Consider the following 26,290-nt stretch of genomic DNA (forward strand, 5'->3'; position numbering starts at 1 on the left):
TCTGAGGAGGAAGAACAGATATTATAATTTTGGTACTTTTTAAGCCCTTGCAATGTGCCAAGCATTGTTCTAAGCACTGAAGTAGGTACAAGCTAATTCGGTTGGACACAGTACCCATCCCACATGGGGCTCACAGTCTAAGTAGGAGGGAATAGGATTTGATCCTCACTTTGCAGATGAAGGAACTGAGTTTCAGAGGAGTTAAAGGACTTACGATATAAATACGATTGATTGACATGCCCAAGGTCGTACAGCAGATAAGTGGTGGAGCCAGGACTAGAACCCAGGTCCTCCGACTCCCTGTCCTGGGCTCTTTCCATTAGGCCGTGCTGCCTTACTAATGAGGGGGTATCCTTTTTTGGTAACAGGTCGATTTCTGGGAGCAGGAAAGGACTCGGCCATTGATGCTCATAAAATGCTTCAGGACATTCCGCTAGCTGGATGAGCATTCCCCTGTTGTGGGGCATTGAAGGCGGGGAGGGATAGATGGATGAGTTTTGCAGCTGCGTCTTGGTGACTTTAATGGTGATCATAGGTGATGCGGAAGAAAAAAAGTGTTGTGGAATTTAATAGTAATAATAATTGAGGTATTTGTTGAGCCCCTACTGCGTACCAAGGTCTGTATTAAGCGCTGGTGGAGATAGGTTGGATCCAGTCCCTGTCCCAGAAGGGGTTCATAGTCCAAGGAGCAGGAAGAACAGGTGTTGAATCCCCATTCTACAGGTGAGGAAACTGAGGCTCAGAGAAGGGAAGTGACTTGTCCAAGATCCCCCGGCTGGCAAGTGGCAGCTGAGAAGCAGCGTGGCTCAGTGGAAAGAGCACGGGCTCTGGAGTCAGAGACCATGGGTTCAAATCCCGACTCCGCCAGTTGTCAGCTGTGTGACTGTGGGCAAGTCACTTCACTTCTCGTGGCCTCAGTTACCTCATCTGTAAAATAGGGATTAAGACTGTGAGCCCCCCGTGGGGCAACCTGATCACTTTGTAACCTCCCCAGCGCTTAGAACAGTGCTTTGCACATAGCGCTTAATAAATGCCATTATTATTAAGTGGTGGAGCTGAGACGAGAACCCAGGTCTCCCGATTCCCAGGCCTGTGCCCTCTTCACTGGGCCAGCCTTCTTCTCCTGTATTTGCCGAAATGGAAGGGGGAAAGAAAAGACGCGTTTTCTTCATTAATACTTGATGAGCGGTACAAGAAAAGGGTGCGTCGGTTACTGCTGCGTAGATGGGGTTGGGGTGGGGGGCAGTGGTCCTGGGGTCAGAGGTATTTTTGTAGATTGACCTCTTGGGCGTGCGGTTGGGAAAGAAACCTCCCATCAGGTGCTCAGAGTTCTGAAGTTGGCCGTTGGTGTCCTCTCCCTCCTAGGTGTCCGCCGTACCCCAGGGTTCAGGGAGTCACGGGCCCACCATCGCAGCGGTTCACAGCGGCCATCACCACCCAACCCCGGTCCAGCCTCACGGAGGACAGGTGGTTCCAAGCCACGCTCACTCGACCCCACCGGCAGCACCAGTGCAGGGGCAGCAGCAGTTCCAGAGGCTTAAGGTAACCGGCTAGGCTTCGGGCCTCGCGAACGGGTGCCGTACAAAGCGGAGAAGTGCGTCGGACGGTGGACGTTGCCAGGCTGTGGATCTCGGATTCTCCTCCCCCCTTCCCATCCTCTCTCTCTCCCCCTCCTCCTCCCCTGCAGCGTAGGAACCGGGCACCCCTAGGTTCAGTCAGGTCCAGAGGCTGTGACCCGCCATTCCCAGGAGATATGGGATGATTAATAGCGCTTCCTCATGCAGATGTTGAGATCCAGGCCTTCTCAGTCCATTCATGGAGTTTACTGAGCGCTCACACTTGGGGAAACGTGACGTGATAGGGTTGCTACATATTCTGCCACCTAGAATTACCATTTGGTGTCCGACCTCCAGGCATAGGTAGTTGCAGGGGAAAACATGGGTAGGTATTTTGGGGAATGTGTCCTGGACTCGGCAGTAAGGGGAGGAACACTTCAGTGGAGGGCGGCTTAAAAGCGTTTTGTTCATCTTTGCAAATAAAATACTTCCAATGGGAATTAGAGGCAAATCAACCGGTTACCATCTTCCTGCGTCTGCTGTTCCTTTTGATTTACTGAAAGTATTAATTAGAGCATTTGCAGTGGCGACACTTTATCCTGGTTGTGAAAATCTTTTCATTGTAGCCCAATTTGGCTCACTTATTAAAACTTTCCTTAAGGCTGACATTTTCCACGTTCTCCAGTAATTATGAAGCGCCAACAGAATGCTGTGGGCCTTGCCGAGAACCTCACTCTAATATTATCTTGTAATCGTATTACTCTTTTTTTCTCGCTTCTGAGCCTGAATAGCTCAACTGGCTGGAATCAAAAGTTCACTTGTAGTGAAGCACGTGGCCCCTTTTGGGGACTCCTTAGGGGAAAAGACACTAGTGACAGCACATCTCTTATGCGGATACAGTGGAGATGCTTCACCCTCCTCAACTTCACCCTTCAGAACTGCACCGTCCATCCATAAGGCCTCTGGGGAGAATCAATCGGTGGTATTTATTTAGCGCCTGCCGTGTGCCGAGTCCTGCACTGGGTGCTGGGAGAAAGCAACAATACAGAAGAGTTTGGTGGCATGTTCCCCGTCCACCAGGAACTCGCAGAAGTTGGCTTTCTCTTCGCCCGTTCTCGATTCTTCCCGTTCCACGATGATTGCGTTGGGTCGTTTGCTTCCAAACTAGGGGCTTTTACACCCCATTTTCCTCCGTTCAGACCAGGTTGTAGTGAACGTGAGTCAGGTGGCCACTGGAGTACGTTTCCTCTTCTCCATGCCGGTTAAAAGTAGCATATCTGCCCTGAAGTGTGTGCAGAATTAGGCGGAGCCTTTAGGGGTGTTTTCTTTGCGGGGGAAATGGAAGGATTTAAGCACATTTCTTGAAGGGCACACGTAAAATGTGATGAAAATCTCTCCCACTTATTGATCTTTTTTTCAGCCAGGATTCTTCTGGGGCATTTCCCCCATCCCCTTCCGCCATCCGGGAGATGGTGCTAAAATAAAGGAGGGTAGGATGAGTGCATGAATGTTGCTCGAAGGAACTTAACATCGTAATTGTTTTTTGTCTTCCTATCCTTGCTGCTATCACAGAGGAGCTGGCAGTACTTTTAAAAGGAAATAGAAGCTGTAGACCCTCCATCTGATCATTACAAGGTACCCTGGAGACGGCTCAGAAATAGCCGCACAATAAATTTAAGTGTTTGGCGTTTTAATTGGAACTGGGACAAAAGGAAACGGGTGATTGCTAGCTAGGTCAGAGGATGTCCAAGGCTGGAATTAGACCTACAGTTTCTCATTCTCAGGGCTGAACTCAGAGTAGAATATGGTCCCCAAGCCCAGCTACTTGTTAAAAACATCTTTCTTAACAAGAAGGGAATAGATTGACTTGCCGTGCCTCTTAACATCATCGAAGTGACCTAACCCTCATCTGGTATTATTTTGCTACCTTAGAATTCTCTTGTGCTGTTCCAGGAGTCGATGATGTCTGTGTTGCTCTTTGTCCCTCTTGCAGATTAGTAAAATGAGACGGGTTGACTGACACTTGGGCTTCTGTAGTATTTATGTGCCGAGTGCCCTCGCCCAGGCATATTCAGGAAGTTGGTTTTTCCATCAGCAAGGTGCGTCACCAGAACCCCAGACACCTGAACAGCCTTCCGACCCACTAGCTCATAAAATCATCAGCCTTTCCAGAGTTGACCAGATCTTCCTGTGTTTAGGGAGCACATTATTCAGCTGAGAGCCTCTTCCAAGAAATCTGAAGGTGGCAGGAACTAAATTAGTCAAATCAAAGAACATCTGTTCTTTGCCCATCAGGAATTTCTAGAGGCGAGTGAGCAGAAACGAGCATCTAATGGTGCTTTGGAATAGAAGGGTTATGGCTCCATCAGTCTGTGGCCAGGGATGAAGTTTTTCCCAGAAGGGCGTCTTGTTTTCTTGTCTCTCCTGGCCCAGGAGTGTGCAGAAGAATCAGAGGAGAGGATCTCGGGACTCGATATTACTATAATTATGCGCTTACTCTGTGTCGAGCACTGTTCTAAGTGCTGGGGTAGACTGTCAACTCATAGTGGGAAGGGAATGTGTCGGTTTATTGTTAGTGCTTAGTACAGTACTTTGCACACAGTAAGCGCCTCAAGAAGTGGGATTGAATGACTGAATGAAGTTTATCAGGTTGGTTGGGGTCCCTGTCCCATGTGAGGCTCACAGTGGAATGGGGAGGGAGAACAGGAATTAGCCATCTAATCCATTCCTCTGCTTCTAGGCATCATTTCTCCCAAATCACCCTAAGATGGGAATCTACAGAATCCTTTTTCTACAGATTTCCCGAGCAGGACAGTTGGGCACCCGTTATTGAGTTGTCAGCCCTCACTTCCAGGGCATTTTTTCTCCTTCATGCTTCGATTTAAATCCGTTTTCTGCTCTTGCCTCAGTTGAGGTGGAGGATTAGCTGGGCCCACCCAGTTGCCATACCCAGAGACACGTGTCAAAGTTTCCTTGGGCCTGCTCTTCTACTGACTGACTAATGGCAGTCCCTCGAGCTTGTCTCCGAGGGCCTCTTCGGGATTGTCTTGAGAGTCTCTCTCGGGCTCCGGAGCGCTTTGAAGTTTTAGGGCCCAAAAACCCGAACCCAGGACTCGGGAAGGGCTCTGACCAGGGTCGCGTGCAATGGGCAGTCGATCACGTACTGCTCTCCTACTTGTGTCATTTTTATAACTGGCAGTGTGCTGGATTCCTGGGAGCCCTGTGTGCTTTCACTCCGAGTTCAAATCTTGCATTTATACAGATCCTTTGAATCCCTCCAGTTGGGCCCATCACTCTGAAGTTTCTTCTTGCCTTCCGAGTGGCGGGCCTTTGGTAGGGCCGGCCTCAATGTGAATTGAGCCACTTTCAGTTTCTTAAGGTAAAGGATCCAGAAATCACTGGTTATCATACCAGTCGGAAAGGGAACCTGTGAGGAAATAGTCATGGTTCAGGTCAAAAATATTTCTGTGTGTTTCCTTTTTTTCAGGCCCGAGCCGGCCACGAATGTCGGTCTCCTCCTTCATTATTATTGGGCGTGGAGCTGTTTGGCTGAAGTTCCTAATGCCGTGTTGGTTTCTACCTCCATTTCTTTTCCTAGGTTTACGTACGCCCACATCCACGTTGGTTTGCAGAGGCAGATTTCTCTCTCACGTTGCTTGCCTTGTGTTAACTGTGAGCTTGACCATTGCTCTAGGTGGAGGATGCCCTGTCTTACCTTGACCAGGTGAAGCTCCAGTTTGGGAGTCAGCCTCAAGTGTATAACGATTTTTTGGACATCATGAAGGAATTTAAATCACAGAGGTAAGAAGTTCTCACAGTCTTTTCTCCTGCCCTGCGTGGTTGTGTTTTTGTGAGACGGGGGAGGTAGGGAGAAAGGGTGGGGGGAGGGAGAAGCACCTTCCCCTGTATCACAGCCAAGTTTGACGCCCCCTTGAAACCAAGATTCCCCCCAGGCTCGGTATATATCGAAGGAGGGAAGTACCGTTGGTGGGTCCAGGTGGTTTGAATCCGGATTGATTTCCCACACTTTGTCATTTAGGTGCAGTTCACAAGTAATTCACTTGGGCTGCGTAGACAGCATGGCCATAAACGGGAAGCGGCGTGGCCTAGTGGGAAGAGCACTGGCTTGGGAGTCCGCGGACCTGGGTTCCAATCCCGGCTCTGCCGCTTGCCGGCTGTGTGACTTTGGGCAAGTCTCTTCTCGGTGCCTCCGTTTCCTCTCTGTAAAACGGGGACTAAACACCTTAGGCTGGGAACCCCACAGGGGACAGGGACGGTGTCTGACCAGATTATCGTATATCTACCCTGGTGCTTAGCACAGTGCTTGACATGTAGTAAGCACTTAACGGATACCAAGATCAGCGCTTAGAACAGTGCTCGGCACGCGGCAAGCGCTTAACAAATACCATTATTATTATCATTACTGGTCCTAGAAGCAAGTTGGGGCCTTCAGGGTTAGTCTTGCTTAGAAAAGGGGGTTTCTCATGCTCTAGCTTGTGTGTCCTGACTTTGGCTGATTCTCTGGAGTCACGTACCTCAAAAGTTATGATCAGGATTCCTTGAATCAAGCCCTCATTTAGTCTTCACTTGATTCCTGGAAGGTATTTGGCCAAGAGCTATTATGCATGGGGAAATGTGTATCCCTTATTTGGTTTTTTTTTCTTCTGGTAATTTCCCTCCCACGAGTCCTAGGTAGAAATGTAAAAGTTGTATTGTCTCTTTTGTGGTGTAAAAAAAAACAACAAAAACTGACATCAGCAGCAGGTGGCAAGGGACTCCGCCACTTGCCTGAGGTGTGACCTTGGACAAGTCACTTAACTTCTCTGTGCTTCAGTTCCCTCATCTGTAAAATGAGGTCTGAGCGCCTATGGGGAATGGACTATGTCCAACATGATTGTCTTGTGTCTATCCCAGCGCTTATTACAGTGCCTGGAACACAGTGAGCGCTTAACAAGTACCAGAAAAAATAGAGGGTTGGTGATGGGGACGGTGAGGGGGACAGTTCGGGCTCGGGTCTGTGGTAAACGTGTCACTCTTCTTTCGTGTGTCTGTGTCCCCTTCAGCATCGACACTCCGGGAGTGATCAGTCGCGTGTCCCAACTGTTCAAGGGGCATCCCGACCTGATCATGGGCTTCAACACCTTCTTGCCCCCCGGCTACAAGATTGAGGTGCAGACGAACGACATGGTGAACGTGACGACGCCGGGCCAGGTTCACCAGATCCCCACCCACGGGCTCCAGCCCCAGCCCCCGGCCCAGCCCCCGCATCCATCCCAGCCTCCTCAGCAGTCCACCCCCACCCCAGCCCAGCCAGCACCGCAGCCGACACCCGCCAAGGTCAGCAAGGTAAAAAAAACAGACAGAGAAAAAACCAGCCCGTGGAAGTGGCCGTTCTCTGTGGTGGTGGCGGGACGACACGTCCGTCTGGGACGCTCTGTCCTCGGTTCCCTTGGTGAAGTGCTCACCCGGGTAAGTCAGGCCCCAAACGAGGCCAGAGCGGTTTCGTTCCTTCAGGGAGCTGCCCCTTTTATGAGGGCTCGATCCGAGGTTCTCTTCTGGTGTCTGTCAGTTGTTTTTATTGAGCGCTTACTGTGTGCAGAGCACTATACTAGGCTCTTGGGAGAATACAATATAACAATAAACAGACACATTCCCTGCCCACAACGAGCTTAGTCTAGAGGGGGAGACAGACACGAATGGGTAGGAACGTCTTGAAGATGACACCAGTCCCTGCTGAGAGGATTTCTTCTCCCGAGGATCCGCTTCTTGTACGTCCCGGAATCGTAGGTCATGAGACGCAGCACGGCCTAGCGGGTAGAGCCGGGGACCTGGGTTCGAATGCCGGCTCCATCACCTGTCTGCTGGATGCCCTCGGGCGAGTCACTTCACTTTTCTAGGCCTTTTTTCCCCCCCCTTATCTGTAAAATGGGGGTCCAGTATCTGTTCTCCCTTCACCTTAGACTTTGACCCTCATGTGATCAGGGACTGGGATTGACCCGATTTAGCTTGTTTCTACCCCAGCGCTTAGAACGGTACTGGACACATAGCGCTCAACAGACACTGTAATCATCATCGGAGCTGTGACTCTGTGTTCATTTAGCGAGGCGGCATCGCTCTGGCTGATGCTCGTAGCTGGCGGTCAGGTTGTCGTACACACATTAAACGGCTACAAGTGTGGTGAGGGCATTTTGTGGGGAGGCGTCCAACAGTTCAGATTAATCAAAGCCGATGCCACGGATGAAGTGGCTTGGTGGTGGTCTTGGGTTTAAAAAGGTTTTTTAAAAACCTTTGTCTGGGATCTCCTGTCCCAACTTTCATAAAACTGGGGAGATTTCGCGGGTGGAGGGACATCAAATATATAGATTAAAAATGGGACCGTGTCCCCCTCTTCTGTCCTCATCTCTCTTCCCAACAAGCCTGTGGCGGAAAAAGAGAACTTTCCCAGCCCCCTCAGTGTGCCTGTCCTGTTGCGATTTGGGGGTGTGGTGGCGGGGGGCAGGGGGTGTGCAATGGAAACATGAGTCTCCCCACAAGAGACTCAGGTCAAACTCGAGTTTTCTAGTCTATCTGATAAGGGAATGATGACGGATGCGGCTTTACCCGGGATGAGAATCCCCCTCCGGAAACGGGAGCGGATTCGGTCAAACGGACCGCGATACCCGTTTCCGAGGGAAACGTCGACTGTCGTCTTTGCAGCCCTCCCAGCTCCAGGCCCACGCGCCCACCAGCCAGCAGAGTCCCGGGATCCCACCCTACGCATCGCCGCGATCGCCACCCGTCCAGCCTCACACCCCCGTGACGATCTCCCTGGGAACGGCCCCGTCCTTGCAGAACAATCAGCCGGTGGAGTTCAACCACGCCATCAACTACGTGAACAAGATCAAGAACCGGTTCCAGGGCCAGCCGGACATCTACAAAGCGTTCCTGGAGATTTTGCACACCTATCAGGTGAGCCGTCAGCCCCAGGAGCCCACTGCGGCACTAGCCCCGCTGGGCCCTGTCTGAGGGACTCTGTCACCTGATGGGCCACCAGGCCTCCGCCTTCTGAAAGTTCTTTGGAAGTTGATGGTTCCGATGGAGTGAGAGGATTGAGGGTGAATAGCAGATGCTTAGAGAGGTGATTTTTACAGTGCGGTTAAATTTGGGTGGGAGGAATTTCCTCACTGTCTGGATTATGGTCAGTCGACTGATTCGTCAATTGGTGGTATTTATTAAGCGCTTACCGTCTGCATAGCACTGTACTGAGTGCCTGGGGAAATATAGTACAGGAGAGTGGACCCTATCCCTGCCTGGGAGAAGCTTTCACTTTAAAGGGGCCCCCCTTCTCTCCTCCCCATCCTCCGTGTTGAGTGACCTCCCTAGTTCTGTAGGGGGGCTAAGAGCCACTATCCCCTGCTCCCTTTTATTGACCAAAAACCCGGCAGTGGAGACAGAAGCTAAGAACGCAAACTTTCCTCTTCTGAGCGGTCAGCTTATGTGGCTTGACAGAGCTTCCTGCTGATGCCTGGTAATAGGAGTGGAAGCAGCAGTGGTAATTGAGCCTCTTCTCGGTGCCACACACTGAACTGTGGCAGTGGGATGGGGGTGGGCACCGTTGGAGTCAGTCGTTGATTTTTTTTTTTTTTTACCCCACCCCTCCAAAACTGACCTTCCTCTTCTTCCGACAGAAAGAACAACGGAATGCCAAGGAAGCAGGAGGAAACTACACCCCAGCATTGACCGAGCAAGAGGTGTATGCCCAAGTAGCTCGCCTCTTTAAGAACCAGGAAGATCTGCTCTCTGAGTTTGGGCAGTTCCTGCCAGATGCCAACAGCTCGGTGGTAAGTTTTCATTCCGCCATTCCACCACGGCAGAACCGCTTGTAGTTGTCAAGTTGGAGGTGTAAGAGACCTGGGATCGGGAGGGGAATTACCCGAGGGAAGCAGCGTGGCCTGGGAGTTGGAAGACCTGGGTTTTAACCCTGGCTCTGCCTCTCATCTGCTGTGTGACCGTGGGCAACTTACTTCTTCTCTGTGCCTCAGTTTCCTCACCTGTAGAATGGGGATTAAGACTGTGAGTCCCATATGGGACAGGGACTGTGTCCAACATGATTAGCTTGTATCTACTCCAACGCTTTATGCATTGCCTGGCACGTAGTAAACGCTTAAACAAGTACCACAAAATACAAATTCTTCATTTATCAGGCCAAATGGGGTGGAAGGTCCATCTACTTGTGGCGGGGGGGGGGAGAAAATCGACGGGTCTGTTTTATTTCGGTTGTTGTGAGTCTGTCTTCTCTTGCGTGGACTATCTAGCGAGTCACTCCCCGGCCCCGATTTGAGGTCCCTAATGGTAGCTGCTCTTTTTCGATCAGTTACTGAGCAAGACGACGGCGGAGAAAGTTGAGTCCGTGCGCAACGACCACGGGGGCACAGTGAAGAAGCCCCAGCTGAACAACAAGCAGCAGAGGCCCAACCAGAACGGCTGCCAGATCCGTCGCCACTCGGGACCCGGAACGACTCCGCCCGTGAAGGTGAGGCGTCTGACTGCTTGAGGTGGGGTCCCCAGGCCCCTCTCCGAGTCCGGGCCCAGGCCGGGGGTGCAGACAGGAAGATGCGAGAATTAGAGAGCGCACGGGTTCCGTTCTGCCGCAGCCTGTGTTTCTAGTCCGTGTTTGGGCTCAAAAGGGACTTGGGAATTCCGAAAACGCGCTGCCGCGTAATGGAAGGAACCTGCGCTGCCCATGGGGTCGGAATGAGGGCCTGTTAACTACGGGCGAGTTTTCCTGAAAGCCGGGCTTCAGAAGTGGCAGGCCTCAGGTTCCAGGGGGGAACCGGCTGGGTGTAGTTCCCGGGCTGACCCAGAGATCGTCGGAAAATCTATAGGAACCCAACTCAACGGCGGTATTTTCCGCCTGCGGATTTTAAGGGCTGAACCGAGCGTGAGGGCAGCGCACTCCACCCCGGTCTTTGGGAGGTTGTGTCTCTGTCCTCATACGTGGCGGAAACTCTCTCTTTGGTTGACGGTGATGGTCTCCCCGCAGAGAAAGAAGAAAGAGCTTCCCTCCCTTGAATACACTGCAGCCGTAAGGGCCCCCAGAATGATGTCCTTTTGGGAATATTATTGTATTGAGTCACAAAATGGAATCTCCATGGGAGGAGCAGAGGTATCTGTGTGGACTGTGGTGACACCGGTTCTAGAGGCGTTAGCGGCTCATTTTTTCAAGGAGGGTCAGGTCCGGGGAGCCAAGTGGCGGTAACGAAATGAGTTGTTCCACAAATCAGGGCCGACACTTTGGTCGTTGCTCAGGCTTTTCCCAAATTAAGGATCATTCATTTATGGCTCCTTTAATGGTTTCAGATTCAACAGCCAAGGCCAGCCCTTTGGTGGCCTGCATTTTGGCATTGGGCTGATCATTATGGCTTTGTGGATCTGGATTTCCCAGAGAGTGTGTTTTAGTGTGTTTAACTTTTGACTCAACAGGCCTCTTATTTAATGTATATACTATATATAGTAAATGCTTAAAAATAATTATATTTAAGTACTTTGTGTCAAACACTGCTCTAAGCCCTGGGGTAAATTCAAGTTAATCAGGTTAAACATAGTCCTTGTCCCTTCTGAGGCTCACAATCGAAGTCATTCCTCTGGAATTACCCTCCCCCAGTGTCTTCTGCCTTCAGCAGGAAAAGTCTATCGTAAGGACCCTGGGGTACTTTCCCAGAGTACAGTCTGGGAAGTCCTGGAGTGGAGAGCCAGGTGTTGGCACTGGTCTGTTACCTTTGACCGCCGACTTAAACCTCGTTTGATGTTTCCAGCGCAGTTACAGGACGCGGGGCCAGTCACTTTGGTGTTTGTGCGTCCCCCTGGGAGTGTAAAGACAGCCATGGTGGTCCTCCCTTCTGGCTTTCTTCCCAAAGAGCTGCTATTTACCTGCACCGTAAAGGCTTGGGTCGTGTGCCCAAGACTTTCAGGTCAGGTTGGCTCAGCATTTTGTTCCAAAGGACGTCTGCATAAAAGCAATCTGTAATGTTTGTCTCCCCCTCTAGACTGTAAGCTCACTGTGGGCAGGGAACATGTCTGCCAACTCTATTGTATTCTACTCTCCCTAGCTCTCTGAACATAGTAAGCACTCAATAAATACCAATGATGAGGATGATGATGATGGTGTGATCAGAGGAAGCGTCTGGAGGGCAGGTCGGTTCTTCTCGTTTCCTCCGTCTGCTACTTGGCTGAGATTCACTGGGTGGTCACTTTCCAACCCCCAGAAGAATTCTGGACGAAACACCATCTGACGAGCCAACACGTTTGCCCCCCCTTGACAAATAGCCTCCTCACTGATCTGTTTGAAGGAATCGCGTTGCCAGAGCCCAGAAGGCCCTACTTGGGGGCCTCGGCAAGCCAATTTAAAGGCCCGAGTATTTAAAGTGCCGTCTTTGTCATCAGTGCCGGCCAAAGCACGGCAGAGAAGGTTCCCAAAACACCTCGGTGGTGGAAAGGAAGGAAACCAAGAAGCCCCTAAACTGGGTCGGTGGACCCACGGACACACTAAAGTATGGATTGAGGCAGAGGATGCGGGCGAATTCTGGTCTTCCGCTTATATCTGCCCTCTGGTGATCGGTGAAGTGAAATCTGCGGCGGGTCTCGTCGGTCTCTTACTGATCTGTGTGTTTGTTTCCGTTTCCCTCCTTTGCAGAAGAAACCTAAACTGCTTGGCTTAAAGGACCAGTCCCTGGCTGAAGCCAGCAAGCATGGCGTGGGGACGGAGTCCCTGTTCTTCGAGAAGGTGAGAGACGAGCAGCAGCGGGTTGCCTGGGCATTCCCCTCTGTCTCAGCATTAGCTTGTTTCAACAGTGCCCCTGATGAAAGCGCCTAAATGTCTCCCTGCCTTCTACAGTAAAGCCCCAAATGCCCAAGCGGGCTTCTAGATGCCCTCACCATTTTAACACCGTTCCCTTTTAAAAGGCGGCCAGGGGCAGGCCTCTCTAAAGAATGTGACTCGAGAGCCACGGACACCAAGTCACGGCCCATTGTTCCTTGAAACTGCCGCACGTCTAGCTTCTGCTTGTTAAAGGAACTGTGGGAGGAGCGTTCATTAGAAATACCTCCATGTGATCCCGGGATACGTTGGGCATTCCCCACTGGAAATTTGACAGGCTAATTATCATTTCAGTGTCTGCATCAGGTGTACTGGGGCTTCATGATGCCGTATAATCCCATAATTGCCCTGATGCTTAACCTGAGGCAAGATGACTTATTTTGGGGTTCAGGTGTGCCACATTGGTCTGGGGTGAGGGAGGTGGTGGGGGATTGGGACAATGGGCCCGAGTGAATCAGCTGCAGGTCTACCTCGCTGATGATGAAGGCATTCCCAACCAGCGATCCTGAGGGGGAAAGAAGTGCTTTTTGGGAGCTGTGGTGGTGTGGAGTGCCATGACTTCCACAGGCCCTGTCCCGAGCTGGATGCCTCTCCCTTTGCAGCTTATCTGAGCAGGGGGCGGCTACCCGGGTGATTAGCAGGGCCGTTCTCATCGGGTTCGGTGGCGGCTGCTTGACTTTAACTGTCAGACCAGCTCTGATGGAGACAGTTCTGGGTTAACCGAGTATTACTTCTGTAGTCCCTCCCCGGAGGGTGGACGACTCAATGACTTGGGGGTCAGTTGCTTGCCGGGCCCCCGAAAGACAAGCCGGTGGGCTCGCCTTCCTTCCGGTTCCTGGCTCTGGGAAGAACCCGGAGCTGCCGTTGCTTCCTCGGGTGGTATTTGGTCCTCGCTCAGTCAATTTCTCTCTGCCCCACCCTTAACCATTTGCTCCTCTCCTGATATCTCTGTCAGGTGCGCAAGGCTCTTCGGAGCTCAGAAGCATATGAGAATTTCCTCCGCTGCCTGGTTATTTTTAACCAGGAGGTGATCTCCAGGGCAGAGCTCGTCCAGCTAGTTTCTCCATTCCTGGGGTAAGTGGAGAAAGAGGGCAAGTCCACAGCCTAAGGGGGCAATAGGGTCTCTATGTTTGGGGTGAGAGTGGGCAAAGAAATGGAAAAGTTTAACATACTTACTGTGGTTTTGAGGGAGGTTATCCTCTACACCGCCTGGCCGTTGAGCTTGCTGACCTAGCGGGGCATTCGGCCACCCGTGAGGAGCCGGGACGCTGGGTTTTCATGATCCAGGGTCTTCACAGAGAGAAGGAGAACACACCTGAGCCGGGCCTCTTCCTGATGATAATAATTGTGGCATTAAGTGCTTACTGTGTTGGCGCACTTTTCTACGCACATGTAGATGCAAGACAGGTCAGACACAGTCCCTCTCCCTCATGGGCTGGCAGTCTAAGCAGGAGGGAGAACAGGTATTGAACTGAGGCCCAGAGAAGTTAAGTGACTTTCCCAAGATCACACAGCAGGCAGATGGCAGAGCTGGGATTAGAACCCAGGTTCTGTGACTCCCGGGCCTGGGCTCTTTCCACTAAGCCAGGAAAGCAGATGTTTTCTGTGTCAAATTCCTTCCAAGATGCATGTTCCCTCCCATATTGCACTTGAGAATGAGCCCCCTAAACCCTTAAGTGTTCACCCTGCAACTCACTGCTCTTCTGCTCCTAGTCGAGGACTCAGTCGCCTCCCCTGCCTGTAATTTATTTTAATTTCTGCCTCCCTCACTACACTGTTAGCTCCATGAGGGTGGGGGGATTGGGTCTGCTTACGCTTTTGTACCCTCCCAAATACATGATACGATGCCCAGCACTTGGGAAACTTTTGTTACCATCGACTGAGTGCAGCTCAGCTCAGTTCTCTGATATCTCAAGGGTCGTGTTCTTGGAGAGCTTCACCTGAAGTAAAACTCAAGTGACAGGATATGCGCTTTGACTGGTGTCCCTTGCGGCTCTCGTCGCCTCTTCCGACACGGAATGACATCCCAGTCCCGTACACGCACATTGTCAGAAGAGTACTTTTGAATTCCCCTACCACGTTCTACCCACAGGGCATCATGGAAAGTGGTGCTGTGGAAGAACTGAGCATACTGGGGCTTTTGGACCTATTTCCTGAGCACCTACTGATGATGATGATGGTGGCATTTGTTAAGCACTTACTCTCTGCAAAGCACTGTTCTAAGCTCTGGGGCAGGGACCGTGACCAACCTGATTATCTTGCATTTACCTCGGTATTTAGAACAGGGCTTAGTCCCCAAATGTCATTTAATGAAGAAACAAAAAAATAAACCCGCTATCAGCCTGCCCACTTGATGGACAGAGAGCCCCGGGGTTTACCAGGTCCCAATTCCGTCCCCACTGAGGTGGGCAAGGGGGAATATTGTATGGTCACGGGGTTGTCTCTGAGCAGGAAATAAGGTGCAGAGGGCAGGGCTGAGAAGCCTGAACCGTGGGCAGCAGCGTCATAAGCAGGTGGGCTTCCCAACACTCTCAGGAATCGTGCAGCCCTCCCCCAGTGCATGGCTTCATCAGATGCCTTCCGATCCTTCCAGGCTGGGTCGACAACGGACCCTGCAAACACGCTGTCATCATGTAGCTAAGTCCTCTCTTTCTGGTACCTTTTAAATGTGGTTCCCATCGAGGTTTTGCAGCCGGACCGTAGGCGGCCCCGTGATTTAGCCAAGGCGTATTCATAACCGTGCCCTTTAGGGCCGAACGGCCTTGCCCCGTGAGAGGCTGTGCTCGTATCAGATGAAGATCTGTAAGTTAAGTTGCCTGGCGTACTTCTTTGCCACTGGGCCTTAATGCAGGGAAAAAGAGTGCAAAGCAGTAGGTACTTAACCTCTTTTTTCTCCCGTGGGAGCAGAAGAATGTCCTGTTGCTCAGTTCCAGCTCCCCTTCCTTTGCTTTTGCTTGCCTATGAGAGTGCAGAGCATATGTAATGGAGCAGGGGGATTGTCTGACCTGCCTAGGAGGGCTCATGGGTCATTAGGAAGAAGTCAGGAAGGGTGCTTTGGGAGAGCACACTACTTTGGGCACAGACAACAGCCAGGGGCTGGTTTAGACCCCTTCATATGCAACAGACCATAACTCTCCCCTCCTTCAAAGCCCAATTAAAATCACATCTCCTCCAAGAGGCCTTCCCTGATTAAGACAGCTTTTCCCCTACCCCCTTCCCTTCTGCGCTGACTAGGCACTTGGGTATTTATCTTTTAAGTACTTGATGTTCATTCCACCCTCAGCCCCAAAGCACTTACATCCATATTCATAATTTACCTTAACGTCTGTCTCTCCCCGTAGATTCAAAGTTCACTGTGGGCAGGGATTGTGTTTGCCAACTCTGTTACAGTGTACTCTCCAACGGCTTAGAACAGTGCTGTGCACACAGGAAGCGCTCAAATGGGATTGATTCATTGAGTGACATGAAGGGAGTTCACGCTGTCACCTGGAGGGTTTTGAAATCAGAAATTTAATTCTCAGAACCAATTTCTTCTTGGGGATGCTTCCTAGAGGGAAGTAGTTCCAGGGGGAAATGCCCCAGAATTGAGCTTAAATTCCAAAACTGACAGTTATTCTCCTCCCCACCTCTTCCCCACTGCTCCCTGCTGCCGGGTGGCCGTGATTTTGTCAAGGATTCCCTAAACTCTGTCATGTCAGTCTCACTGGGAGAACTGAATCGTAATCCAGGCGCTACCGAGGCTGTCTTGGGATGCAAGGCACCCTGCTTCTGATCCCTTACCTGTCTTTCTGATTTGCTCCTTCAGGAAATTCCCTGAATTGTTCACTTGGTTTAAAAATTTTCTGGGCTATAAGGAGTCTGTCCATATGGAGACATTTCCCAAGGAACGGGCCACGGAGGGTATTGCTATGGAGATCGACTACGCCTCCTGCAAAAGATTGGGCTCCAGCTACCGAGCCTTGCCCAAAAGCTACCAGCAGCCCAAGTGCACTGGACGGACTCCACTGTGTAAGGAGGTAAGTTGTGCCTCTCTGCCTCTGTGCCTGTCTCCCTCAGCTTCCCGTCGTTAACAGACGAAGGGAACAGACGGCTGTTTTACGAAAGAGTCAGAGGGGCGTGCTAGAAATGGATCGCCCAATCTGAAAATTCGGGAACTCTTTCTTAGGAAACTTGGAAAGCTCTATGTGAAATTCTAGCTGTTCTTGACCCTCCCTTGGGTCAGTAGCCTCTAGCAGCACTTACGTGTTATAAGACAATAAGTGGCCCAGAGCGAAGGGAGCCAGATGATCATTTCCCTTTAAAAAGAACCAGCCACTTGAATCTGTAGCATGTGGTGTTTCTGCAACAATAGTAATGATCCCACTGGCTATCCTGAACATGCAAGACCTCTTCTGTTTCCAGGTAAAGTGGCACAGGTAATTAAAGGGTCTGTAGTTTATATTAGTGGGAAAGGGTGGGTCTGTTTCTAATGCTAGTTGTAGAATTCCAGTTCTTACAATGTATATTCCAAAATGGCTTGAGTGGGTTGAATTTGGTACAGAGTAGCTTAGGGCTGAAAGGAAAGCACTCAAGTGACTAAAAAAATCAGTATTACTTTGGCTTAGACCTGAGTAACCTAGTAGTCGTGTGGTACTTCAGCCAACAGTTTTTCCATCTTAACCTTTTCCTTTGGAATTCCAAGGTTTTAAATGATACCTGGGTCTCCTTCCCTTCCTGGTCTGAGGACTCCACCTTCGTCAGCTCCAAGAAGACGCAGTACGAAGAGCACATCTACAGATGCGAAGATGAGCGCTTCGAGGTACCAGCCTACTCGGAGCCCTGCGGGGCTCAGCCTTCAGTAGATAGGGTCGTGGGAAGCGGTGTCTTGCCAATGGAGATGGGCTTAAATATACCCCGGGACTGATCGATTCATGATCCCAAGGGTAGTTAGAGAAGCAGCGTGTTCTAGCGGGTAGAGCACGGGGCTGGAAGACAGAAGGACCTGGGTTCTAATCCCAGCTCCCTCACTTGTCCACTGTGTGACCCTGGGCAAGCCACTTCATTCACCTCTCTGTGCCTCAGTTACCCCATCTGTAAAATGGGGATTAAGACTGTGAGCCTCATGTGGGACTCTGTCCGACCCGATTTGCTGGTATCCATCGCAGTACTTTATACAGTGTCCGGCACATAGCGCTTAACAAATACCATTATTATTATTACTGTTATTTGAGGTCCATGGGTTCTTTTTTTTTTTGTTCCTAGCTAAAAGCAAAAATGGGTTAACCATTTTTTCATTTAAAGCCAAAATCTGCCAAGGCTGATTCTCCTCTCCGTGACACTTATACCGGAATCTACGTGTCCCTGTGAATTAGCCGATTTGTGGGTAGCTTTTTGCCTGGGCTTTTTCTCTCCCCCCTGGGTAAGCGATCCGTGGGGGTTGCCTGATGGAGAGATGCTAAATGAAGTTGCTCACCGACTGGCTCGTTTCCAAGTAAACGTACTAGTCTATTGGTTAACTGGCCCAAAGTGATGGCTTGTGTGGGCTAAAGTCCCCGAGTCCAGGTTCCAGTGATGCAGTGAGGTTGGAGGCCCAAGGGGAGCAACCCAATCTCCAAGCAGAGACAGCTCCCTTTTTCTGCTGTCAGAGCATGTTAAGAGGTCTGACTGATCCTTTGGAGTTGTCTGGGAGCTAGCTGTGGAATAAGAACTTGTGCCTCTTTGTATTTCCTGACACTTTTGGAGCGTGTAAATAGAAACAGTAATATGACCTTGGTTTTCTCTTTGCAAAGGAAATTCATGGCACTTAGTATATGCCAACGTAATGTATTAAGCACTGGGGCAAAATCAAGATAATCAGGTTGGAAATAGTCCCTGACCCATGTGGGGCTCAGTCAGTCACATTTATTGAGTGCTTACTCAACTGTACTAAGCGCTTGGGAGAGTACAGTATAACAAGCACATTCTCTGCCCATAATGAGCTTACAGTCTAAAGGGGGAGACAGACATTAATATAAGTAAATAAATTGCAGATGTGTAGGTAAGCTCTATGGGGCTGGGTTGAATAAAAGGAGCAGAGGGAAGTGGGAGAAGAGAAAAAGGGGTGAGCTTAGTCAGGGAAGGCCTCTTGGAGGAGATGTGCCTTCAGTAAGGCTTTGAAGGTGGGGAGAGTCATTGTCAGTCGGATATGAGGAGGGAGGGCATTCAGACCAGAGACAGGGTTTGAGCGAGAGGTTGGTGGGGAGATAGAGGTAGAGTGAGAAGGTTGGCGTTGAGAGGAGTAAAGTGTGAGAGCTGGGTCGTAGGAGGAGAGGAGATAGGTGAGATAGGAAGGGGCAAGGTGATTGACTGCTTTGAAGCCAATGATGAGGAGTTACTGTTTGATGCTGAAGTGGATGGGCAACCACTGGAGTTTCTTGAGGAGTGGGGAAACATGGGAAACGCAGTCTGAGGGGGGGGGAGAATAGGTGCTTCACGGCCAGCATACAGGTGAGGTAGCTGAGAAGTGAAGTGACTTGCCCAAGGTCCCATAGCAGACAAGCGGTAGAGCTGGGACCAAGTCCCCCCATTCCCAGGCTTGCACTCTTTCCACTCGGCCACACTGCTTCTCACGTTCATTTTAAGAACAAATGAGAAGGAAGACCATGAAGGGAAAAGGAAGCGAGGCCTCTTTAGCCCCTTCTGAAATCATCTCATCCAGAGCATCTTCACTGATCCAGCTTCCCCTCTCCTCATCCTAAATCCCTCCACAACCTGCCATTTCAGGGTCATCTAAGTGCATGGGTACTTGCAACCTCTCTCTGGAGCACTGTACAAACCACTCTTTTCTACTCTATTTTTCCCCCTACGTGTAGCTTATCTTAGGGTCTGTTCCACCCACCCTCCACCCCGCCACCAACACCCCCATTGGATTATAAACTCCTTGAGAGCAGGGACCCTTGTGTCTTCGAGTCTCTAGCATACTGTCCCAAGCTCTTAGTTCAGTGCTATGCACACAGCGAGCGTTCAAATGCTGTTTATTGAAGTGAAAGGAAATAGGCCCTGGCAGAAAACTGAGTGTGTGACGTGAAGAGGTGAGGAGTGCCATTGAGGCTCTCACATATCGAGGTGGGCATGAAGTCCTCACCAGAATCCAGCAAGACCACACAGACAAATTTATGCATGGGTGTACACCGGCTCCTAGCCCCTCTGCTCCCCCCGACCCTCATTTTGTATCTCGATTGGCTCATTGCGTGTGCGGCCTGCTCCTCAGCGAGAGGGGCCCAGAGTAAGTAGCGGTGTCAGGAGTGGTTGATGGGGGCAGGGGGGCGGGGAGGTGGGTCAGCTTATTCTGGGAGAAAGGGGAAGAGAGGAGAGTGCCTGGGACATGCTTTCCTGATTCCCTTCTTCCATCTCCTGAAGGGGTCCGGTCAGTGCTGATTTGGAGAGAAGAGAGTGACAGGATGGACCCAGGTGGAGAGAGCTGTTGGACTTTCTCTCTCTCTCTCTCCCTTTCCCCTCCCTCCCCACTTCTCTATTTGCCATGCTGGCAAGCCAAGACTCGAAAGAAATTTGCCTTTGGCATAAAAGAAATCAGATAGTAGATGAAAAAGAGTTTAACAAAGATTTACAGCTTCTGTACTTCCTCAGTACATGGATTCTGATTCCCCACAAGCTTGTCTTAAAAAGGAACATGTATAAAGATGGAGCAGAGCCAGAGGAAAATCCTAGTAGGCTAAGTCTGCAAGCAGCATGGCCTAGTGGAAGGAACGTGAGCCTGAGAGTCAAAGGACCTGAGTTCTAATCCCGCCTCCGCCACATACCTGCTGCGTGGCCTTGACTAAGTCACTTTAAGTTCTGTGTCTGTTCCCTCATCAGCACCACTGTTCTTCCTCCTACTTAGACTGTAAGTCCCATGTGGGATCCGATGACCTTATATCAACCTCAGTGCCTCGTACAGTGCTTGGCACACAGTAAGCGCTTAACAAATGCCACGATTATTAAAACTGGTTTGGGGAAAAGGGCATTTGGTTGGGACTCGGAAAACTAAAACGGCTAGCATGATATTTGTGAGCTTGGAACTTTCTCTTCCCGAATGAAAAGTCCCCAGCTCAAGTGTATTGAGGCTAGATGTGTCTTAGAGCTCCTCTTCCTTTTCCTCAGCTTGATGTGGTCTTGGAGACCAATCTGGCAACCATCCGAGTCCTCGAGACCATCCAGAAGAAACTTTCACGTTTATCGGCTGAGGAGCAGGCCAAATTCCGCCTGGACAACACCCTCGGGGGCACGTCGGAAGTGATCCACCGCAAGGCGCTCCAGAGGATATATGCCGACAAAGCCGCCGACATCATCGACGGGCTGAGGAAGAACCCGTCTGTTGCCGTCCCCATTGTCCTCAAAAGGTAAAGGTGACGGCCCTAGAGAAACGCCGGCGGGGTTTGCCTGTGGCTGGCGGGCTGCGGTCTGAGGCAAAGGTCGTGGCGTTGGAATTCAAGGGGGGGCGGATTTTGTGGGCAGCGGAACGACTGGCTTGTAGTGGTGTCGATGATGCACTTGGTGCAGGCAGCGCCCTTTATTAAACACTGGGGTGGGAAGGAGACCCAAACCCTGACCTTCAGGGGTTCACATGCAGAAAAGCCCTCATGGGCCGGAGGAGGGCACCGACAAGCGCCGAGGTGGGTGGCTGTCTGGCTGGCTGTCCGAGCAGTTTGTAATCTCTCCCAGCCGAGAGTCCCCGAGGTTCAGAGACCGGGGAGAAGTGGAAACTTGGGGTGATAGTGGAGAACGGAGATTCAGATGAAGCCCTCTATTCCAGTTCTTGGAACCGGGGAGCAAACCACATGTTTGCTCCTCATTCCTCCCTCAAAGGAGCCCTGGGGTGGGCGGTGGTCAGGGGAGGGGGACGCCTCGGAAGGGAGCCGCAGCCGCCACTGGCGACCCACGGCCCTGGGTGCTTCCTCCTGGCTGGAGGGACCGTGGTCATGGGGAGGCAACTGGGCAGGAGGCCGGGAGATCTCGTGCTTCTGGTAGATCCCTCAGGGCCGCTTGTAACCGGGGCCTTGCCTTGTCTCTTGAGCACTAGACTGTCAGCTCCCAGAGGGTAGGGATCAGGTCTCCCAACTCTCTAGTATTGTTCTCTCCCAAATGCTTAGTTCAGTGCTCTGCACACAGGAAGCGATCAAGAATCGCCACGGATGGATTGGTCAAAGGGGTTTCCCCATGCTTATCACTCATTTCGTCACAATGCATATTCTTTCCAGAACAGCAGTTCCTTATTGTTGTCTGGGCAGGAGCTGTCCAACCTCCTTCCTGGTGGCGCCCATATAGGGCACATTTGGATTTCTGTTTGCTCTAGGTTTGAAAGTTCAAAATGCAATTGGATTTTTTTTCTACAGGAGTCATTCCTCGCTGCACTCCGAATGAGAAAAGAGTAAATGACAAGAATTGACTTCAAGCGTGAACGTGCTAATACGAGATTTATCCTTGCAGGATCATGTTTTCTGTCTGCCTATCTGTCTGTCTCCCTCTCTCTCTCTCCAGGCACAGTGAATTTGGTCTGGGGCCATTTTCCTCTTTCCTAATCTTTACTTCTGGACAGGCTTCTCAACAGCCACTCCAAGTGATCTGTCCAACTTCAGAATTCAAATTTTTCCCCAGAATCCACTCCCTAAATATGAATAACTCTTTCCACCTAAAACAGCCCTTCTTTCAAATGGGGCTTTGTGAATGGAATCTCCTGGTCTTATCTGAGTTGTGCAGATAGCACCAGAAGGCAAAAAAAGTAATTTCCAGTGTGGGTGATTTCCAGTCATTTATTCTCTGCGTTTTATAACCTTTCCTAATCCAAGTCTCACCTAATCAAGATTTTTTTTTTTTACCCTCCGACCAAGGAGAGCTTACAAGAATTTAGTAATGTTTAACCATATATTTTGGACTATAGTAAACGCTTAGTAAAGTCAGCATGCCACTTTTTCCACTCCCCTCCCCAAAAATTTCTCTCCCCTTTCCTCTCTTCCCCCTCCCCAGAAAAATAGGTATCTGTCTTCCTTGGGTTTATCTGGGAGTCCTTTTCCCCCAAATTTTTTGCTTTCTTTTTTTTAACATAATTTCAGGGAGCTCCAACTGTGGTATTTAGGGACTAGCTGTCATTTACTCAAGTGGCCTATCTCGTCCGAGTTGGTTTCCCAGTTAACTTTGGGATTCCTGGGTATCCCTTCCTCTTGAGCAGCGCCAACCTTCCGAAACGATGCCCACACTCACCCTCCCCGGAATCCCCCCTGCCTGCAAGTTTTTAGAGGAATCGAATCCTTCCCTTCTCCCCGGCGTCCCCCAGGAGGAATCTTCTTCAGAGATTTGGCTGTCAGAAGCCGATGAGGTCGCTTTTTCCCCCACACCCCACTCCCCATCTGTCTCAGTTTCTGGGTCTTCATCTCTTCAAGGTTGAAGATGAAAGAGGAAGAATGGCGAGAAGCCCAGAGAGGATTCAACAAGGTCTGGAGGGAGCAGAATGAGAAGTATTACCTCAAGTCTCTGGATCATCAAGGTATCAACTTCAAACAGAACGACACCAAGGTGTTGAGGTCGAAGAGCTTACTCAATGAGATCGAGAGCATCTACGATGAGGTAAGCCAGGGGAGGGCATGGCACATCACTCCTCACCCCCTGGAAATAGGCCAGGGCCTGTGCTGACTATTTAAAGATTTCTGATACCGCTGCTTTCCGGATAAACCTCCTCATTGATGGTATTTATTGAGAGCTTCCTGTGTGCACAGCACCGTACTAAGGGTCTGAGAGAATAACAGTACCGTGAAGTTGGTAGACAAATTCCCTATTCACAACAAGCCTTGGGTGTAGAAAGCAAGCCTCACGCTTCAGTCCTCTAATGCTGACCTTCTCACTGTGCCCTGATCTCATCTATGTCACGGCTGACTCTTTACCACGTCCAGCCTCTGGCTTCAGATGCCCTCCCTCCACTGATCCGACAATTATTCTCCCCCCGTCCAAAGCCCCATTGAAGGCAAGGAATCTCCTCCAAGAGGCCTTCCCTAGACCACAAGATCGTGAGCTCTGCAGCCAGTGCTTAACCTCAGTTGCTATTGTTATTAGTATGATTATTTATTGTGGTATTAAGCACTTACTAGCTTAATACTGTACTGAGCGTGGGGGCAGATCCGACATAATCAGGTCAGACACAGTCCCTGTCACACCGTGGGCTCCCGGTCTCAGGCTTGGGTCAATGTTGGGAGAGAAGGGAGCTTGTGGTGAGCAGGGACCATGTCTGCTGATTCTGTTGTAATAATAATAATGATGGCATTTATTAAGCGCTTACTATGTGCAAAGCACTTTTCTAAGCGCTGGGGAGGTTACAGGGTGATCAGGTTGTCCCACGGGGGGCTCAACAGTCTTAATCCCCATTTTACAGATGAGGTAACTAAGGTCCAGAGAAGTTAAGTGACTTGCCCAAAGTTACACAGCTGACAATTGGCAGAGCTGGGATTTGAACCTATGACCTCCGACTCCAAAGCCCGGGCTCTTTCCACTGAGCCAAGCTGCTTCTGTTGTACTCTCCCAGGTGCTTAGTACGGTGCTCTGCACATAGTAAGCACTCACTGAATGCCACTGATTGTTGACGAGGCCGTGCCTAAAACTTTCTTCAGTTTAAGTCAGCCGCTCCTCTGGGCTCCTGAGTTTGGTACAGTCAGAACTGTTCCCGATGGGGGCTAGCGGGGCCCAAGGGGAGTGGATGACTTTGGCGGCTCGCCCGCCCCTGACTCTGGTGTCCCCTCTCTCTTCCTCTGCCTTAGCGGCAAGAACAGGCCACGGAGGACAACGCCGGCGTGCCCGCGGGCCCCCACCTGTCTCTGGCCTACGAAGACAAGCAGATCCTGGAGGACGCCGCCGCCCTGATCATCCACCACGTCAAGAGACAGACGGGCATCCAGAAGGAGGACAAATACAAGATAAAGCAGATCATGCACCACTTCATCCCCGATCTGCTGTTCGCCCAGAGGGGCGACCTCTCGGACGTGGAGGAGGAAGAGGAGGAGGAGGAGCTGGATGGAGACGAGGCCACGGGGGCCGCCAAAAAACACAACGGCGTCGGCGGGAGCCCCCCGAAAGCCAAGCTGCTGTTCGGCGGCACGGCCGCCCAGAAGTTCCGGGGCGTGGAGGAGGCGTACAACCTCTTCTACGTCAACAACAACTGGTACATCTTCATGCGGCTGCACCAGATCCTGTGCCTGCGGCTGCTGCGCATTTGCTCCCAGGCGGAGCGGCAGATCGAGGAAGAGAACCGCGAGCGGGAGTGGGAGCGGGAGGTGCTGGGAATCAAGCGGGACAAGAGCGACAGCCCGGCCATCCAGCTGCGACTCAAGGAGCCCAGTAAGTGCCCGCGCCTTGGGCTGGGACCGTAGCGGCAGAAGCCACTGGTGTTTTGAGGGGCAAGGAGGGAAGGAGGGATGGGATTTCGTGTTTGGGGCCGGTGACCCATGGCGGGTGCTCTCTCTGGCTCCTCTTGGGTCCCAGTGTGGCTCGGCCAGTCCCGGGCCTGGTCCCGGAGAGCTAAGCGGGCTCTGCCGGCAGTCTTGTGGGCAAACCCACCCCTGGTCTGGCGGCCCGGCCGGCCACGGCTCTCCCACCTCCTCAAGGGGCAGCTGCAAGGGATGCCACGGCCACTCTGCCCGCCACACGGACAGGGAACTCCCCTCTCACGAGACACATTCTGTTGGGCTCTTCGCAGAGGGACTTGGGGTAGGGGGAAGAGGGTGCTGAGGCCCCTCAGACTTTCCAGGGGCTAGTGGTAGTGACGTTAAAAGTTGCCCGGTACTGGTCGCTGGTAGCCCATAATAATAATAATGATGGTATTTGTTAAGCGCTTACTATGTGCAAAGCACTGTTCTAAGCGCTGGGGAGGTGACAGGGTGATCAGGTTGTCCTCCGGGGGGCTCACAGTTTTAATCCCCATTTTGCAGATGAGGTAGCTGAAGCCCAGAGAAGTGAAGTCACTTGCCCAAAGTCACAGAGCTGACAGTTGCCGGAGACGGGATTCGAACCCGTGACCTCTGACTCGAAAGCCAAGCAGCGTGGCTCAGTGGAAACAGCACGGGCTTTGGAGTTAGGATGTAGGGCTCCTGTGAGGTTTCACCTTTTGGGCGTTTTGAGCGAGGACTCTTCCCTGGCCAGTGGGGCATCGTACACCCTTCAGGGCAGTGGAGAGAGCGTCGGGAGGCCATGATAGTCTCTGGGGAAAAGCACCCTCACGGAAAGCAGCGTGGCTCAGGGGAAAGAGCATGAGCTTTGGAGTCATAGGTCATGGGTTCAAATCCCGGCTCTGCCAGTTGTCAGCTGTGTGACTTTGGGCAAGTCACTTAACTTCTCTGTGCCTCAGTTACATCATCTGTAAAATGAGGATTAAGACTGTGAGCCCCCCGTGGGACAACCTGATCACCTTGTAACCTCCCCAGCGCTTAGAACAGTGCTTTGCACATTGTAAGCGCTTAATAAATGCCATCATCATTATTATTATTGGGTGGTCAATCCAACAGTGATACCTATTAAGCACTTACTCTGCAGAGCACTCGACTAAGCACTTGAGAGAGTGCAGCACAAGAATTGGTAGACACTTTCCCTGCCCATGAGGAGCTTACTGTCTGGAGGGAGGCAAGACATTAATATAAAATAAGTACATTACTAAATGTACAGAGGGGCTGAGGGTGGGGTAACTATCAAGTGTGGCGACACAGAAGACAGAGTAGTGGAAATGAGGGCTTAGTCCAGGAAGACCTTTTGGAGGTTTTTGGTGGGTTTTTTTTTTCTTTTTAATAAGGCTTTGGAGGTGGGGAGAGTGGTGGTCTGTTGGCTTCTCAAGGGGAGGGAGTTCCAACTCAGTGGGCAAGAGGGTGGTCCTAAGTTAGATGAGATAGAG

General features: G+C 51.1%; 1 protein-coding gene across 2 annotated transcripts in view; it reads left to right on the forward strand.

Moving 5' to 3' along the window:
• Positions 1-26,290, forward strand: part of SIN3A (SIN3 transcription regulator family member A) — a 62,109-nt gene that overhangs the window by 23,168 nt on the left and 12,651 nt on the right. For both annotated transcript variants that reach the window (XM_038767066.1, XM_038767064.1), the window contains exons 3-15: positions 1,366-1,542; positions 5,251-5,357; positions 6,620-6,902; positions 8,253-8,504; positions 9,224-9,376; positions 9,910-10,068; positions 12,229-12,318; positions 13,367-13,485; positions 16,217-16,427; positions 17,093-17,209; positions 20,530-20,768; positions 22,806-22,989; positions 24,171-24,747. In XM_038767066.1, the coding sequence (XP_038622994.1) occupies positions 1,366-1,542; positions 5,251-5,357; positions 6,620-6,902; positions 8,253-8,504; positions 9,224-9,376; positions 9,910-10,068; positions 12,229-12,318; positions 13,367-13,485; positions 16,217-16,427; positions 17,093-17,209; positions 20,530-20,768; positions 22,806-22,989; positions 24,171-24,747 (2,668 nt within the window). The remainder of the gene's footprint in view (positions 1-1,365; positions 1,543-5,250; positions 5,358-6,619; positions 6,903-8,252; positions 8,505-9,223; positions 9,377-9,909; positions 10,069-12,228; positions 12,319-13,366; positions 13,486-16,216; positions 16,428-17,092; positions 17,210-20,529; positions 20,769-22,805; positions 22,990-24,170; positions 24,748-26,290) is intronic.

The sequence above is a fragment of the Tachyglossus aculeatus genome, chromosome 26 (assembly GCF_015852505.1).
Source record: "Tachyglossus aculeatus isolate mTacAcu1 chromosome 26, mTacAcu1.pri, whole genome shotgun sequence".
Taxonomy (NCBI): domain Eukaryota; kingdom Metazoa; phylum Chordata; class Mammalia; order Monotremata; family Tachyglossidae; genus Tachyglossus; species Tachyglossus aculeatus.